Below are 18,473 nucleotides of genomic sequence, written 5' to 3'. Positions count from 1 at the left end.
GTTATTTTGAACAATAGCTCATTGCTATTTGTTTGAACATTGGACTTTCATATGCGCATGTAAATGATGCCCTTATTTGGGACAGATTATTCCATACTCCGCCCCCTTGGGAATTTCCGGGTAGCCAGTTCATTGTAACACAAATAATTCCTTTTATCATGCAAATAATGACGTCACCGGGTTCTCTTTGATGACCGACAGCGTAAAAACAGCACACACCTTGCCGCAATAGCTGTTCCGGTATGCGAGACTCCTCCCTCCTTATCACATTCGTATCGCTTTGCTTCCGGCGGGTACGATTCTCGCAACGCTAACCGTTGCGCCATTTTTCATGCAACAGTCATCAATGTTCATCTAGTGTCAATGTCGCATTCGAAAATCCATTTTATTTTGATATTTTTGTAGTGTACTTCGTGGAGAAAATAAGAGACTAAAACACAAGCCTATTTTTGACGAACCTGTGTCTCGAATTTGGTGAGTTAAATTACAATCGGTAAGCATCTAAATGCCTTTTTGCGATTCGCAGTCATGCAGTTTTGCTGATGGCATTGCACTGAACTGCATTGCGTGTGCATTTTGGATTCATTTTGACATGTTTGATGGGTTTAAAAATCTGTTGCCAAACAAATGTATGATCTTTTTTCCTTTTACATTTCACCATGTACAACTTTTTATTATAATAATAATAATGTCATGATTTTACGTGATAATTTTGTATGCTTTCAGGTTTCAGTTACCTTAGTTAACTTGTAAATGAAATCCGAAATTTCTAAATTTGTTTGAAAAGGCTTTATCGTGTTTATCCCCCCAAAAATTATGGTCAACTTTGATTTAACTAGTAGTAAGTAGTATTATATAAGGCCTAGCCTACTCAATATTTTTACACTTACTTAACACGATGATTTTCACCATTTGACTATCACAACGTCTGAATAGGGAACATCACATTCTTTCTGCAATTTTATCAATTTATATGTCTAACGTCTCCAGCCTCACAAATAGTTAACAGATACGCATAAATGATTTGGGAGAAGAAGGGGAAAGTTTCCCATATCTGGCCATCACTATTTTTTCTCTTCAGTGACCAATCACTCGTGCTAGTCAGCTAGTAGTAATTAAAAAAGTGATGTGTCCCTAAAACGTCAAATTTAGCTGGGAAAATATTGAAGTTTTGGAAAGAATGTTGCAACCTGACGCTGCTTTTTTCTTCACATATCATCTCAATGAAGGTCATTCATTGCAAAAATGATAAGATATGAATCTGGGACTGAGAAACATTTCCAATTTTGTTAAGAAATACTTTAATGATTGTATAGATACATGTACATTAAAGAAAAAAACCTTTAATGAATGTATCTACATTAGAGTGCAACTATTTTTGTTTTTCTTTCAGGATTGTTTTCGAAGGAAGTGCTGGACACTTAAAAGCAACAATTCTTGTGCAACTCCATCGCGGGATTTAACCTTAGCCTAACCATGGCGGCAGCCGTCAGATTGTTTGCCACTCTGCTCAACATTTCAATCATACTCGTCCTAATTTTAATATTAGTTTCTGGCTTTGCCTTGCCAAGCATCAACGTACACTTTAATACCAGACCAGGGACAATTCTCACAGAGTTGCAGAACCAGGGACAGAGCTTCGAATTGGACCCCACCAGTAGTAAGTACTTTGGCGTCACAGACAGCGGTAAGCTCGTCACCAACAGACCCCTGGTAGATTTGCTGGGGAGCAGCTTGACCGTCGGTATCCGGCACCGGATTGGTGACCATTCCTGGAACGAGCAGATCAATGTCAGAATCGTCAACACCGGAAGGGACTCAAAGCTGCACTTTGCCGACAGCAGATACCAGGGTGTCATCACTGAAAACAATCCTTTGGGGGAGAAAGTTCGGGGACTGTCGGACTTGCGAGTAGTTGTGCCCATCTACGCCCAAGGCATGCCCGTCCAGTATGAGTTGCTCGGCCAAGGCAGCGACAAGTTTCACCTGGAAGTTTCAGAAGATGATTCCACTGTCGGCGTGTACGCCGACGCACCGTTGCAGGTGGCCGAAAAAGAGTTTTACAAGCTGACCTTGGAAGCTGTAGTGAACGATGAGGTTGCCATGACAGAAGTCCAGATCTGGGTACTTGGTTTGCACCCTCCCGTCTTTGCCTTCTCATCATTCATCTACAGTATCGCCGAAAACTCCCCCGTGGGCACAATCGCTGGTACGGTGTTTGCGACAGACGAGGACATGGGAGAGAACGGTCACGTTACCTACCATCTCTTAAAACCCAACCGGTATTTCACGGTCGGGCAGGAGAGCGGACTGGTGACGGTCACAGAAACAACCCCCATTGGCGAGTACAAAATGCAAGTCGTTGCCCGGGATGCTGGCACCCCCTTTCAAGAGTCGGCTCCGGTTCCCCTGCAGATCAGCGTGATTTCTTCCTCGTCCAACATGATCCCGTACGGAAACGACATGATGTTCGCTCCCGACTACAAACCCAGCAAGAGATTTAGACGAGAAGTTCTCCCGGAAGAGAGAGTACCCGTTAACGAGGATACAGCCATCGACACAGTTATATTCACTGTATCAAGCCTAAATGACACTGATAGGTTTGCATACGTCGGTACGCCCAATCCTCTGTTTGGCCTGAACGAGACCACGGGCGAAGTTACGCTCCTTGGCCAACTCAACTTTGAACAGGCAACAGTGCACGAGTTTGAAGTGGAGATCACTAATGTTGAAAATACTGGTAAGTACTCCAATTTTAGAAAGAAAAAAATATCCAGTTTGAAAATCCATTTGAATATAAATTATGTTACGGGCAACAGCTTCACCCTACACCGACTGGAACAATTGAGAATTTCTCAGGTTTAACGCTGAAAATGTGGCGCACATGAAAATAGTTTAAGTTTAAACCTTACCGAACTCAACCCATCAAAGCCCAACAGCAGGTTTGGCGAAATCTGTGGGGATAGGTACAGTACCCCTAAACTGGTGGTCTTTGACACTGGGTTTGGCATACCTCCAGAAACTAAGCCCAACAGTGTGTGTGTACAATTTCCAATGTGGGTGTTGGAATTTGCCAAAATGGGTAGGCCCTACGGTTCCTAGTAAATTATGCTGGGGAGTTAAGGTTAATGTACGAGTAGTACATTCCATCATCCACATCAAATTGTCGATTTACAGCAACCATTTCAAATTTCCCCTAATCCTGATTGAAAATCCTGGTAAAAATGCTGATTACAGAAATTTTTTTTTTCCGATAATGAGTCTATGAACAGTAAGTTACACAAAAATTCACCCAAAAAGTTTTTCCCAATTAAGTCTTGTGTACATGTAGGTTTAACAATTTGAATTAATTTTTTTTGGGGGGGGGGGGGGGCGGAGGTTTAACCTTTTTATTTGAGGTTAAAAAACCAGGATACTTTTTAAAGGGAATATACAACATTTGCAAACATCGAAAAATAAAGCTACCAAGTTTTTGCGAAATACCTTAATAGGATGTTGGTAAATGACAGTCTAAAGCATCCTGTAAAATTATGGCACCTGGTATACTGTCATTTTCAAGAAAAGTGTTATTTTTGTATCAATTTCCAACGCTGATCGGCCGATCAGCGTTGGAAACAACTGGCTTTTTTTTTCAAATACTGGCCCCAATTTACCATTGCACTTGTTTGCAATCGATTACAAACCTATGAACGGGTACGAGCCAGCTAGACTGGTTCCCTGACCTTACAATTCCCCAATGTATGTAAACTGCTCTGTTTCTTCTTATATGGAGTCAGGGAACCAGACTACAGGAAAATGATCGTTTTTCTTGGTTTTTATAGCATTTTCGAACCCAAAACCTCCAAAAATTCAGTGTAGCTATATTTGCTTTATATTTCCAAACCCCAATTCCATCCATTTCTGAAAATTACAGCAAAAGCAAATGATGTATATTCCCTTTAAAAATTGCACCTTCAAATGTGTGGAAACGACCAACGTCACTGTGTCCATTAAAAACAACAGGAAATACATTCTTTTACTTTGACATGCATCAATTTTTGATTTTCAAAATACTTAAGCCATTAGTCAGAGTTTAGTCTGGACCAACAGTTGAACAAAGACCCTATTATTAAAGGAGACCTTTGTGGTTTTACTCCATAAAGTGAACAATGATTTGTAACCACATAGTATACCAACCACAAACCACTTAGAAACTTTAGGTATTGTGCTTTAGCTGGATCCTTAGTTGTGGTTCAAATGATCATTTTAATGGAGACCAGGAAATACAAAAAAATGTATATTCTTGTGAAATATTAATTCAGTTCAGGACTTCAGATTTGTATTAGTTGAGGAATGAGAGTAATGCACACAAGCTCCTCAAATTCAAGTTCAATTTCATTCTTAAAGATATAGTCATTTGTAATTTGTGCATTTTGTTTGTTTGAAGCAACAAAAGTGTTCAAAATCTAATGAAGGATACTGAACAACTAACCTGATGAAGTTTCAGCTCAGCTTCAGCTGTATATTCTGAGAAAAACAGCATTCTAGGATCTCAATTTCAAATCAAAAGTTGCTGAATCACGTTTTGAATTGGGCCTGAATTCAGCGTCCGAGTCGCGTTTTCACTGAGCCGATTGCAGCTATACGCGATGTCGCGCACTGATCCGACGAATTATAGCAACCACGTGTGCGTCATGCCAATGCTTGCTCACGCTTCGCCGAATAACAAAACGAAGTACTAATTTAAATTTTCCTACGATGCGTCTTAAACTTAAGACGCACCGTTGGAAAGGCCTTCTTTCGTTGATTACTTCAAAATGACAGCTTGCCAGAAAGAATAATTTCACAGGGAGTTTATCCCCTTACTATCTTTCAACCAAGTATGTTTTTCAACAATAATTACGCCAGTTACTTTTCGGATGGCTGCAAATGATGGACTATAGCTTTAATAAATGTTGTTTTTGAATTTTTAACTTGTGATTCAGATCCATGGTCTGACGGTACATGCTTGTGACAATAATTACAGTGTAGCCTTTCCTGAATACATGATCATGTAAAGTTGGTACTTCGTAATTTCCACTCGATTTTTAGGGTTCAGTTTTTATTAAAAAAAAACACAAAAACATAAATTTACATCAACAACCTTCAGTTGAAGTACCGGTAGTATTGCCCGTACTCTTCAACAAATTCAATGTGTTTCCTATTAAAAACAATTTGAACTTAGTAGGCTTTATTTCAACCAAAAAACCTCCTTTTGTCCTTTTTTTGACGTCTACATCCCTCACTCCAGGATAAGGTTTCTGTTTTGGGTTCAAACAGATCCGCCGTGCAAGTACGGTAAACTGGCTCCTGCCTCCTGGTCCGTACATTACTAGCGATACTGATTGTTGGGTGGTAACCAGCCTACCCCGCAATAACGTAATTATTGTCTGGCAGCCAATAACTCAAAATTGTAAAGTAATTTCATTCACTAAACATGGGCCTATTTTTTTTTGGTCGATGTGAAGTGAATACAATACATGTAACTTCTGTATCAATTGCTGAAAATATAGCATTTTAGAAAAGGAATAATATATTTTTCAAAATTAGCATAAAAAAAATGCATCTTTACATGTTTGTGTGATGTGGATACTGTCCAATATACATGTATCGTATCCTTCCTAAGAAAAAAAAAAGTCATAATAGCGTACACCATTTAACTTAATGGAAATGTCATTTGAAGGGAATTAGATGTAATTGGTCTAAATTGAATTGAGCCAGCCAGGATTTGTGCAGTCATATGGCCATAATCCGGAACAGACTGCGTGAAAAATCTTCTGCTGAGATCAGAAAGCGCATTGCGAGAGTACCGTTGGGCATGCTTGATTGCATGTGCAGTAAACATTTCAGATTTCGATTAAGCAAGACACAACAACCGCAGTGGCACAGTCAAGTGTCAAGATCTCTTGAACTCTTTTGGAAGAGTGCTGGAAACAAAGGTGTATTCTATTCTACAAATGTGATGCGATCAAGCTACCTGAGTCGTTTGTCGACCCTGGTCAAAATATTTTTTATAACAGATTTGAAAACTTAAGAGCACAATCTCGGCATTACTGCTCATGCTGATACCATCTTCAGTTAAAAAATTATGGAAGTTGGAACACCAAGAAATGTGATGAAGTGGTCCTATTTTGTCCTGTATCTTCAAATGAAAATTCCCGACAAATGACTCATTTAGCTTGATCGCATCACAAATGTCTTCAAAAGAAAATGTGTGCATGTCTTACTGCAATTGCTGCGTGTTCAGAAATGTGCAGGGTTTCATTCAAGATGGCCGTTTTGAATGTTAATTAACAACTAGCGGGATGCCGCGCTTCGCGCGGCACCCGCTAGATGGGTGGAGTTGACTGTTTCGTAATAATTACTGTATCCAGTGAAATCTCGATAATAACTCCAATAACTCCAAACAACTGTTAAGTCAAATAAAGAATCAGACGCTCTGCTGCACGCGAGCCTATTTGGGCTCGCCATCAGTCTCACCTAAGTTGTATTTGCGTTTAGCAACGTGCGTGCATATAACATTTCCTGTGGAGATTGTGCGAGGGTCCAGGACATATTGTCAATATAGGGGAGGGGCTAGTTAGGGTGAAAGGTGCTAGTCGGAACGCCCAATTTCCGTACAACCCGTCAACCATGTCACAAATATTTCCGGGGATGGGGAGAAATATTTCCAGGGACGGGGAGAAATGGTTTTTGTTATAGAGGGGAGATGGTGATATTGAAATCGCTGATATTGTGGAGGTTTATGTTTGTGTTGGGATTCATACCGTTTAAATGTTGTTTTAAATTGCGCACCGATTAGGAAGGTCTTGCTGTCAACAGTTGAATGAAATTAAGTATTTATTGCCGACCGATTGTCTCATGCAATGTCTCATTACATGTATATAAAGCTCATAACTAATGTTGTGCTGGAATATTGTCCAGTCAAATTGAACATTGATTTTTCAAGGTGCCAAACCATAAAGGACGTATACACCAACTGTACAATTAGGTAGTTTAGATGAAATGCGGTTTGATCTTGACCTTTACAACGTCGTATTCATAGTTCTCACTACAGAGGAGAGGAGGGGGAAGCCAGTGGGGATGGGGGTTGGATATTGTGTGGCCTATTTACATGGGCGTCGCCAGGATTTGTTTTCTAGAGGGGGCAAAACATATTTTTGCCAAAAAAATGCCTGTTTTTCTCAACACATTCTCCATTTATCAGTTTTAGAGAAGGGCAGGGACATTTAGCCCCCCAACTCATTAAATTTAAAATTGAACTCATTTTTTCCCCTTCTTTTTTCTTTTTTTTTTGCTTTCGGGGGGGGGGGGGGGGGGGGGGGGGGGCAAGTGCCCCCCTTGCCCCCCCCCCCCCTTGCGACGCCCATGCCTACTTATGTTACACCTGTGAATGGTCACTTATATTTCCGGGGAAGTGGGCAACAATTTATATTCGTTATGGTGAAGGGGGTGTTTTTTATGTATTAAGTAGTAGTTAATGTCATTATAACAGTTCGTGTTTTTATTATGGTGATGGGGTTGTAGAGCAAAGTATTGTAACACGTTTATTTGCAGAAGAGAGTAAAACTATAAGAAAGGACATATTGGAGCACTTCATAATTATGTCAAGCACCACATGTTAAATGTATTTATTACAAAACTGTGAAAATGAAATCAGGTACAATGCACACACAAATTTTTTAGTAATAATGTATTTGCATTCAATACAGGGTAGTACTTTGACAAAACTCAGGGGATATAATTGTAGCAAATTTTCGGAGCGATTTTCGTAAGGGACGTCGGTCCAGGCTTGTTTAGCATAGGCAAAAACATTCCATGAAAGACTTTCAAGCGAGACGGGTAATCATTCCATAATTATGGAATGATTACAACTAAATGGATACAACTAAGCCAAGGATATAACTTTAAAAAAAGGATGGACATAAAACAGCAGAAAAGAGTGATTATTTTTGCACTATTTCATTTTCATGACTTCTAAATAATAAAATTATGGCTAGAAGAAAAATGTGTTTTGAATGGGTAAAGAGAAAAAGCACGTCACGTCTTCGTCTTGAGTCGAGATTCTTGCTTTGGGAACTGGTTGAAGCATGCACTGGAGCATGCTTGGAGCATGGTTGGAGCTGGTCATGTGATGTGGGTGTCATCGGGAGTCCTGTGTAAAGGAGTAACAAAGAAAACTTGTAAAAAAATACATCGGCTAACAATAGCTACAAATAAATTGTTCCTGCGCGGTTTGTGCCTTACGATTCTGCGCGCCGTGCGTGCTCACGGGTGTCGGACGCTTCGCCCCATTTCCACGTCGCCCCATGTCACTTCGCCCCTAACCACTTCGCCCCATCCCCACTTTGCCCCATCCCCACATCGCCCCATCTCCGCTTCGCCCCATCCCCACTTTGCCCCATCCCCGCTTCGCCCCATCCCCACTTCGCCCCATCCCCACTTCGCCCCATGTAGTATAAAAAAGGGAAGGCTAGGGGTGCAGACCAAATAAACTGCCAAAGACCCCAGATAATAAATGCTCCCAATTCTAGAAACTCAGGAAAAATACAAACTCTCTGATGAGGTGCTCGAGACACAGATGAGAGAAATGATGGCTTAAATAAAATCATCAGCCGCTGGATTCAAAAGAATCCCGTAGGTATGGGTCAGTGAGTTCAAAGGAACTCACTGCCTTGAGGAAAATGTTCCGTCAAAATTTGTCTGATATGTGAGACTTACAACTTCATTGATGAGATTGGTTCCTCCAAGAGTGAAATTAGGATGTCAAAGGTATTGTCGTTCTCAGATAAGTGGGAGACGGGTTGGTATAGCCGGGTTGGGAACAAAGTTGGATCTTTTACTTCAAGCTTTTTTCTCGGTAGGGGAGAGCCTAGCTTGAGAGGTTGGTTATGAATTGTTCATTTGGTGATGGGCTAATTCTTTCCGTTGGTTAGCAATTAGTGAATCTATTGAAATAGTTTTTTTTTAAGCCAAAAAAATAGATGAGATATTTTTTTTTACATGTAACGGCTGGGGCGAAGTGGGGATGGGGCGAAGTGGGGATGGGGCGAAGTGGGGATGGGGCGATGTGGGGATGGGGCGATGTGGGGATGGGGCGATGTGGGGATGGGGCGAAGTGGGGATGGGGCGAAGTGGTTAGGGGCGAAGTGACATGGGGCGACGTGGAAATGGGGCGAAGTGTCCGACATTCGTGCTCACAGCACATCGCGCAGAAATCGCCATCTTTATTTTCGGGTTGCGTGTTTTCGCTGTGCTGTCATCGTAATTTCCCCCCCCCCCCCCCAAATTTCTCTAAAAAAAAAATCAAAACCCGGCCCTCTATCAACATAAACATACCTGTTTATTGAGAATGTCTCCAACTATTTTGGTCGGGCTTTTTTAAAGTGGATTTTGTTCCCTATAGGAACCGGGCCCTTCTACTAAATACTACACGATCGCCATGTCCGAGGCCCACGCGATTGGGTCACATAGTCATTGCCAGCAGTGGTGTTCGAAAGAATACTTATAATCCTTTGCCAGAGGTGTTCGAAAGAATTACTACTAACTATAATCTATAATGTGTCATAGCACAAACCGGACTTACCATTGAAAGAGAAAATTGTAGCATAATCAATGCATCAAACGACCATCAAACGAAGCTAGTAGTGCTGAGAAAATGTGGGGCAAGCATGCCTTCAGCTTTGCAATTGCATGTTGCATGGAATACCGTTGCATGCGCTGCAGCGCATGCTCCTCTATACGAACGTATACGTATACGTGGCACGACAGGTGTAGCGTGAATATCCGACTCCATGAAATGTGGACTCATTGGTAGTCCTGCGCACGCGTGAGTACGATACTGTGCTATTTTTAGGATCATTTTGGGAGAGTGACCTGTCACGTACGTGCGAGGGATCAACCAATAATAGGGAAATAGGGGTCCGATTTTCATAGGAGTCGAATTTTCACGTGACACCGGCCCGTACGCAAGATGGCGGCCGGCTCAATGGGGAAAGGAATTCTGGGAAATATGGGGCGAAAATAGCCGGGCCCCGTTCCGCATCCCCCGCAGCCAACAGGCGCGATGGGGACGGGAGACCGGTCGGAGACCGGTCGGGAAAATGGCAGCGCCCCCGAATCATTTTCGTGATTGTAGTATAGATGTGCAGTTTTTGGTGAGTAGCCAGTATCAATTTTGATCTAATCTTGAATCAGTCAGACGTGAATAAGCTGTCCGTGTGTCAGCTTGTCATTTTTTTGTTGTTCCGCATGAGGAAAGATTTAATTATTGCCTTCACCTCTGTGTTCACTTTCTTTTCAAACGTTGTCCATTAGAGGTTGGGTACATCATTTGTTATGTGTGTTTGTTTTTTCGCTTGAAGCAACAAAAGTGCTAAAAATCTAAAGACGGGTACTTAACATTAACAACTAACCTGATGAAACTTTAGCTCTGTGAATGCTGTACATTCTGAGAAAACAGTATTCTAAGACCTCGGTTTAAATTCGAAAGTTGCAGCATGATGTTTGAATTGCACCAAAACTCAGCGTCTGGGATACATTCTCATTCAGCCGATTGCATCTACGCAATGTCACCCACCGAACTGACAAATAATAGCAACCGTGTGTGCATCGTGTCAACGGTTTCGTGCACCCATACACGGAAATTTCCAAAAATCATATATGTATGGAAATGGCCTTCTTTTATTGTTTTCTTCAAAATGACAGCATGGCAGAAAGAACAATTTTACAGAAACTTTAGTGCCATCTTTAAACCTACGAAGTAAGCTTTGTTACAATAATTTTGTCAGTTACTTTTTAGATAGCTGCAAATGACATTTTTTGTACTCTACCTTACAGGCATGCAACTTTTCCTCGGATCAGCTAATTTCCTCGTTTCTTTACTTCTCATGAATGCCATTACAAATCTAAAAATACTGTTCAAAACTTTGTGTGGTTTGGAGTTTCCTCTTTTTTTTCTTCTAAATTTCCAGTTGCATGCCTGACCTTAGTTTTTAAAGTAAAATTTTACATGTAATATACTTTGCAACATACTAAAAACAACACCAAGTTTGGGAAAGAAAATTTTCATCAGGAAATAAAATCACTCTGGTAGAATTGAATTGGAAAATACAAAAATTCCCGTTTGCAAAAGTGGACTCCTAATATTTACACAATATGCATGATGAAACCATAGAGCAAGGAACAGATGAAACCAATAGTAAGCTTCCCTGGAATTGTTCTCTTTCCAATTTGCAATGTACTACAGGAAGTTATACAGGATTTGCCTACATGAAAAGTACTTCCTCTAAAAGGCGTGAAAACTTATGAAATTCCTGACAGACTTGTACACTACAACTGCAGTCTGTGGAATAGCCACACAAGCGTCTATGATATTTGTGCAGATTCAGCGATTAATTATCCCTAACCCTCCTCAATGCTCCTTGTGGTTTTGGAGGATTTTGGAGGATTGAAGCTGAATGGTATTTTTTTCAGAAAAGGATTTTGGAGGATTGAGGCCGAATTGTATTTTGAGGCAGGACTGTCTGTCGATTTTGAAGGATTGAAGGGCTGGGTAGTGGGTACCCTTCATTTGAACATAATTGCAACATTTTTGGATGAGGAGGATTTTGGAGGATTGAGGATGAATGCATTTTGAGGTAGGACTGTGTGAAAAATTTGAAGAATTTAGGCGGAGTTGTAAAATTTTGGAGGATTGAGGATGGTTCCTAGCAAAATGGCCTAGAGGGTTAGGGTCAGGCAAAACAAGACTGCGTCTTGACCTCCATATTCTGACCATTCAGCAGGCGCCTTCTATCGAGTCTTCGGTAACCAGTTGTTGCATTACAAAAACATGGCGGCCAATTGACCAATCAACAGCTAAGGCCAGATTTCTGATAGAAACGAGGTCACAATTTCTTAAGTCAACTCCGATTGGCTGGCGTACGGGATCACATTAAATTTGCATGTTCAGTTGTTCACATAAATAAGACGTTTGAAGTGTGGCTCTGCAATGTGAATGTATGATACTCAGACCATAAATGTACATGTACATGTACCGGCACATTATGAGCCTGGCAAGTTTAATTGAGAAAACCCATTTGAAGTGAAAACTGAATTGCACCGGACATGCCGGATGTTTAAAAAAAATTCTATTTGTAGACATGGTTTTGTCATTTCCTGTACGATAAACAACTTGGAAATTAAAGAATAATATTATGGATTTCCTCTTAACCGTCCCTCTTTTTTGGCTGGCAATTCAACAAAGCCATCCCAGATGTCAAAATAAAAAAGTGACTGTTTTTAACAGTTGAGTGCTCCCTGCCTACATAAAGCAGAATTTACTACCGGTAGCTGTGACTTTATAGGGCCTACATGTATAGGGCCTAATGCTTTTGAATTTGTAGGAGACCAGCTGTAGGCCTACCTACCAGTTAGCTGCTTTTGTCTGTTGATGGAATTTGACTAGTCACAGTGCCAAGTAATAAGGAATATTGTGATCTGACTGTTGTTGACTATTCTGTAAGTTAATGGAGGGGAATTAGATTGAATTTCTGACTGTCTGTGACTGATCAAACAGTAGGAGGTTTGGTAAAGTTTCAAAGAACATAATTTCAGATCAAAAAAGTAATCAGAGAAACCTCAGTAAACTATTTCATGTGTAAAAATGACCAAATCTTCCGTTGGTTCTATAAATAGGTATGGACAATTACACCGGCAATGTTTGTAACATGAGCACCCCCCTCCCCCATCGATTTTGATTAGTGCCACATGGGAAACAGTAAACCCGCTCCAATCAATCCAGGCCAGAGCTTAATTAACTGCAGGAATTACAGGCGTTGAAATAAATCCATTTCACACATATGGAGACCATGTACATGTACATGTATGCATGTACGTGCGTGTGTCCCAGTAGGGTGTACATGTACATGTATGTATAAAGGGTTCGTTGTAAATAATGGTGCAGTGTGTTTTTGTACAGTGTACCTTTGGACAATAGCAGGTTTGTTATTTCATGGAGGAAGGTTATTTCCAGTCTGGGTTTTTCCATAAAGCTCTTGAGGCAGAAGGATCAATGTTTTGAATATAAGCCCTTGTGTGGTTGGAGCACGGCCAAGAAGTGTGTGTACATAATCATGAAAAGGGTCCATTTTACTCCATGGCCCAACAAGGACAAACTACATGTACTGGTACAAGCTCTTGTGGAACATGTACTCCAATTGAGGTACATGTACATGTATATGTACAAGGCTCACAGCATTCATGTATTATGAGAAGCATTTGCATACAGCTGTAAGACCATCGGAAGGACATGTGAGATTATTTCTAGGCATTTAAACAATAACAAGTGTCCTTCTGACTGGAGAAGTTGCAGTGAAGTGTGCTTGCAAATTATAGATACATTGTAAGTCCACTGCTGTGTGAAAAACATCTGTCAAATTATTTCTGGTAAGATTTTTGTAGAAGGAAAAAGGACTACGGCAACCATAGAGCAAGGACCTGTTCATCCGTACAGCCTTTTGAAAAAGGAAAAAGAACCCCCCCCCCCCCCCCTCCAGAACACCGATTTTCCAAAATGGCGGATGGATTCTGCCGTTTTCTCAACTTATATATCGATACCCCTTAATTAAGGGAACATATGTTTTTGCTGTAATTTATGGATGTATTTTGGGGGTCAGTATTTTATAGCAAATATGGTTACACTGTCTTGTTTGAAGTTTTGCGTTCGTAGATCGTGTTGAAAAACCAGTCCAGCTGGCTTGTATCCATTCATAGGTGTGTAATCGATCGTTAACATAATGCGGACTCACTAAATTGTGGTAAATGGAGGCACTATTTGAAAAAAAAGCCAGTTAAAAAAAAAAAATTCCACTTTTCTTGAAAATGACAGCACACGAGGTGCTATGATTTTACAGGATGCAACTGTCATTCACTAACAGTCTGGTAAAGTATTTCATAATAATTTGGTAGTTTTTTTTTTTATGTTTGCAAATGTTGTATATTCCCTCTAAATAAAAAGACAAAATATATTGCAATTTATGTTCCATAAAAGAGTGTAAAAAAAAGAAGTGGGCTGGGACGAGAAACTGGTTATTTATTTATTTTATTTTTACTTGGGCGTAAGACAGATTGTGGTGTCATTTTGTTTAGTTTAATTTATGTGATGTTGACTGAATGTACATTGTACATTGTACTGGTACTTGTTTGTCATTCAATCTTCAGTTTGAGTTACTTGTGAATCGTGTACATGACATGCTGTGGTTTACAGTGTTGCTGCATTTCTAAGCAGTACATATGCTGGAACCTGTCATACAAACTGTCAAACATGTCTGGGCCATGTATGATTGACTACATGCCTTGACCTTTTATGATTCCTATGTATTGTGGCATTCCCCATGTTATACGCATACTACATGTATTGTACATGACCTGTAGCACTTTTCACATGTCACTTTTCAGACCATGAACATCCATGTAATTATTCGCATACAAAATGTACATCACATGATGCGGTTTGTTTCTAACCTTTTGTGTTCGTTTATTGCTCAGTCCATACATGTACATGTACATGTACATGTTACTACATACATGTACACAGCAGACTTTTTGTACCCTCAATGCTGTTTGTGTTGAAAAACATTCTACACTTAGATAAACATTGTAGTTGCATTGTAGCTTGCAGTACTGTACCAGGCAAACTGCTAAATATCCTTGAGTTCACATCAACCAATGACAGAATAGGCCCATTCACAGTGTGTTGTGGACCGTGCCGTAGCGCTTTGTGTCAGAGGCTAACCAAAAAAGCGCTATTCAGGTGTGATGAATCAGCGTTACTAATGTATTGTGTTTCATGGAAGTGGGGGCTGCCAGAGTGAACCAAGAGTGGAGATCAAAAAAGAAAAAGAGATCCGTGAAAAAAATTCCGTCATACGATTATTTAAACTTGCATTCAATCAGATATTCAAAATACACCAGAAAAGTTTTATGTGTGCCAGCCTAAACGAAGTACCAGTCTGAAAGTGCATGTGCACAGCATGGCGTAGTTAAAATTTGTGTGCATCGATCAGGAATTAAATGTATAATTTGTTGTAGTTGATGTACATGTAGCTGACTTACTAGCTGGTACTTGATTTAACCCTCACCGCCCTGAATCCTTCAAAATCCTCATTGCCAAAGTGGAGGAATTTGTTGGAGGATTGAGGTTACGGCAAAAGTGCGTTACTGATTTCGTCGGATGCACTTTGTCAAGGTCTTGGCCGGACCTTGTGTTGTTTTTGCTTAGCCATGCATAAATATAGGCCTGGATTATGCTGGAAATCCTCCGTACTGCTCCAGGATGTCACTGGCCAAGCCTCAAGTTTGACAGTTTGACATGATTTTGTAGGATTCAGGCAGTGGTCACCCCTCCCTCCACCATGGAAGAAGTTCCTTCCTCCATGCCTCCACGGACCATATTTAAGAAATAATGGAGGAATTTGCAGGATTGAGTCTATTATTTCTACATGTATTTTTCCATAAGGCCAATCGGAGGATTTTGCAGGATTGAGGCTACATGTACATCCTAGCAAAAAGGCCTAGGGAGTTAGGGTTAAAGATGCAAACTTTAACGATGAAAAATGACCCGATGGGCATTCATCTTCATCTTCTCCTAACCACTCAAATTTGTGGAATATTCAGATCGGAAAAACATTCTGTTGAATGATCAATTTGTTTTGTGCTTGATTTATTCGGTACGGCAAAACCCTATCCTAAGTCAGCTGTTTGGGGGACATTTGTTTTTTAAGTTCTTCCCCTTTGACATACATTAAATATGAAATGATTATTAATGACAGAAACAACATTTCCTGGAAGCTTGGGCTTATTTTTTGTTTTGGAAAGTACCTTCCTGTGATTGTGTAATGTTTGAAATGGTCCCTACCGTACATGTTAATGTATGACCAGTCTACCAGGTTGTGTCTGGCAAAACAAGTTAAACATTAACTTTTTTGATATCTGACTATGGTCAACATTGGGACATTTTTAGAATGTCACTTATGCATCGCTGTAACTAAACCCCTCTTGACGAAGGGTTGTTTGTGATTTACTTTTCAACCCCAATAGTTTGAACACTCCACCATCATGCTGTGGCCTATTGTGGTCCTAGAATTTACTTAGACCTGCTTTCTGCACATTGGTATTCACTAGTACTTCAAGTTAAATGATTAATCCAAAATGCAAGTGTGATGGCCATGTTGACACAACCTGTTTGACCTTTTACTTTAAAGGGTTATGCTGTCCACAAAAACCACAATCATTATCACAGGTGTTATTATCGGTACCCAGTCATCGGTACCCTGCGTACAAATGAGTCACCACATTGGCTTTCCTTGGTCTAAAACAATATGGTTATGCTGTTAACTAACCAATTATAGCCTCGAACTCCAGCGGTTGTTCCACGATCTAAATTCCAATTGAATTGCCCCTTTAATGCTTTGGCACCCCATGTGGTTTACAGCGCCTAGCAACCGCCTCATATATCAAAGGCGCAGTCTGCATTGTTGAGGGTGTGTGAACATAATGTACAATAGAATCTAGTACAGTATTGGTAGAAGGCAGATGCCGATCCTATGACTCATGATTCGTGTATAATACATTCATGTACTGGTACCCTTGATGTACATTGTGTAAAATAATTGTCAGTTTTCTTTACAAAATGGAATATTAGGAATGACTAAACAAAATATTTGTTGACCTTTGTAATATTAAACTATTTAATTAATTTTCTCATAGTTGCAAGTGTGTAGTGTACATGTATGTAAACGTTATAAAAATGTTAATGATGTAAAACCCTCTTTTTAAGAATTAGTTCTCCTGCTGTCTGAACAGTCACAGACAGTCAAAAAAATTCAGTCATCTTCCCCTGCCATGCCTTTTACACAGGCTAGTCATCAACAGTCAGATCACACCGTACATGTATTTCAAGCAAGCACTGTTACTAGTAGGATTCAGTCAACTGACAAAAGCAGGCAAGTGGTTGGCACAGAGGCTTATCATTCACCTACAGTCAAAGCATACATGTAGCTGTACCAAGTTACATAAACAGTCACCGCCAGTCAATCCTGCTTTACATGTATGTAGGCTGGGAGCTCTTAACTGTTGAAAAACAGTCACTTGATTGATTTTGACTGAAAGGACATCTTTGCACAGAATGTACATGTATGTTTGCATATAGGAGGGTTAGGAAAAATGAAGAAAAGCATGTACATGTACATGCTGAATAGGCATGTATTTCTACCGGTATATGGCATAGGCAAATACCGGTACTTGTAACATCTGATCAACCATTGTATTGACATCATGGTGTCTGTGCAGAATAGTTTAAACTTCTCAAATGCAAAACTCAGGGCGAAAAGTGCATAATATTTGTTAGGATTTAGGATAAATGTCTAATTAAAAAAAAACTCCCCTTGGACTGCCCTTTCAGCCGCCACTGTTAAAGACCAATCATAAAGCTTGCCCCATGATGCTTGACCAATCACATCCGTGATCATTTTTTTCGACGTGCGTTCACAAAAGTTAGACAAGCCTCCACGTGCGAATGATGCACGTGACTCAAACACGCGGTGCGGCATTGGAAAGCAGTGGGTGGGGTTTAATCATAGAGTTACCGGTATATTTTTTAAAAACTAGAGAGCGCACTCCGTATACAACGCACATGCGCGACATGGACATGCAGCGCCATACTTAAATTGGAACAATGGACTGAGGTTGGCGGGACTTAGGACCAATCCCGATCAATCGGGAGTGGTCATTTATCATTATCAGAAATTAATTCAAAAGTGGTTCCATTGCTCCACCTGAAGTATGGGTACTGCGCGTCCATGTCGGAACGAGTGCTCGCAGCGAGTGGGCTCTCTAGTTTTTTAAATATCACCCTATGGGTTTGTTAGATCAATTTATTAAAGGCCAGTCATGTTTCTCACTTCTCCAAATTTCTTTTCCTTTACTCCAGACAAGCGTGACACCCAGCGCATCATCATTGAGGTACAGAACGTTAATGAGCCCCCACAGTGGGAGATCGTGGTGTACCCCTACATCGCGGTGGTACCTGTGGATGCCTCCACCGGTGCCTCAATCTATCGTCTCAGAGCCTCTGACCCTGAGGGCTCCGATGTGCGCTTCTATCTCAACTCTGGTAAGTCTTACAAAATCTTGGCATGATTATTAAGCTCTGGCAGGAGCTTCTACATGCCACTTGGTGGTCGGTCGGTCGGTCTGTCCCAAAAAATTGACCAACAATATTTGACCAAAAATAATTGACTAATTGCCATGCTGTTGTCAGTAAATGCACTCTTGATGAACGTTTTTTTTTCTTGGAACACTGGCTTTGTCTCGATCGATGCGCATGCGCATCTATTTTGCATCCCGGTATGTCTGTCCTTGGAAAATTGACCAAAAACAAGGGCTCCCGCAAGTTCCCATGAAATTTAACTACC

The 18,473-nt window shown here is 40.6% G+C and overlaps 1 protein-coding gene across 4 annotated transcripts in view; it reads left to right on the top strand.

The window, feature by feature from the left end:
* Positions 1–277: 277 nt before the first annotated feature.
* Positions 278–18,473, top strand: part of LOC119745014 (neural-cadherin-like) — a 65,398-nt gene continuing 47,202 nt past the window's right edge. For 2 of the 4 annotated variants that reach the window (XM_038221252.1, XM_038221241.1), the window contains exons 1-3: positions 278–474; positions 1,394–2,740; positions 17,990–18,172. In XM_038221252.1, coding sequence (XP_038077180.1) covers positions 1,477–2,740; positions 17,990–18,172 — 1,447 coding nt within the window. In that variant the 5' untranslated portion in view covers positions 278–474; positions 1,394–1,476. Of the gene's footprint in view, positions 494–1,393; positions 2,741–17,989; positions 18,173–18,473 lie in introns of all 4 variants that reach the window. The other 2 variants (XM_038221257.1, XM_038221248.1) reach the window with 1 other exon arrangement.

Source organism: Patiria miniata, unplaced genomic scaffold (assembly GCF_015706575.1).
Source record: "Patiria miniata isolate m_02_andy unplaced genomic scaffold, ASM1570657v1 HiC_scaffold_12, whole genome shotgun sequence".
NCBI lineage: Eukaryota > Metazoa > Echinodermata > Asteroidea > Valvatida > Asterinidae > Patiria > Patiria miniata.
This window is presented reverse-complemented; position numbering and strand designations above follow the sequence as displayed.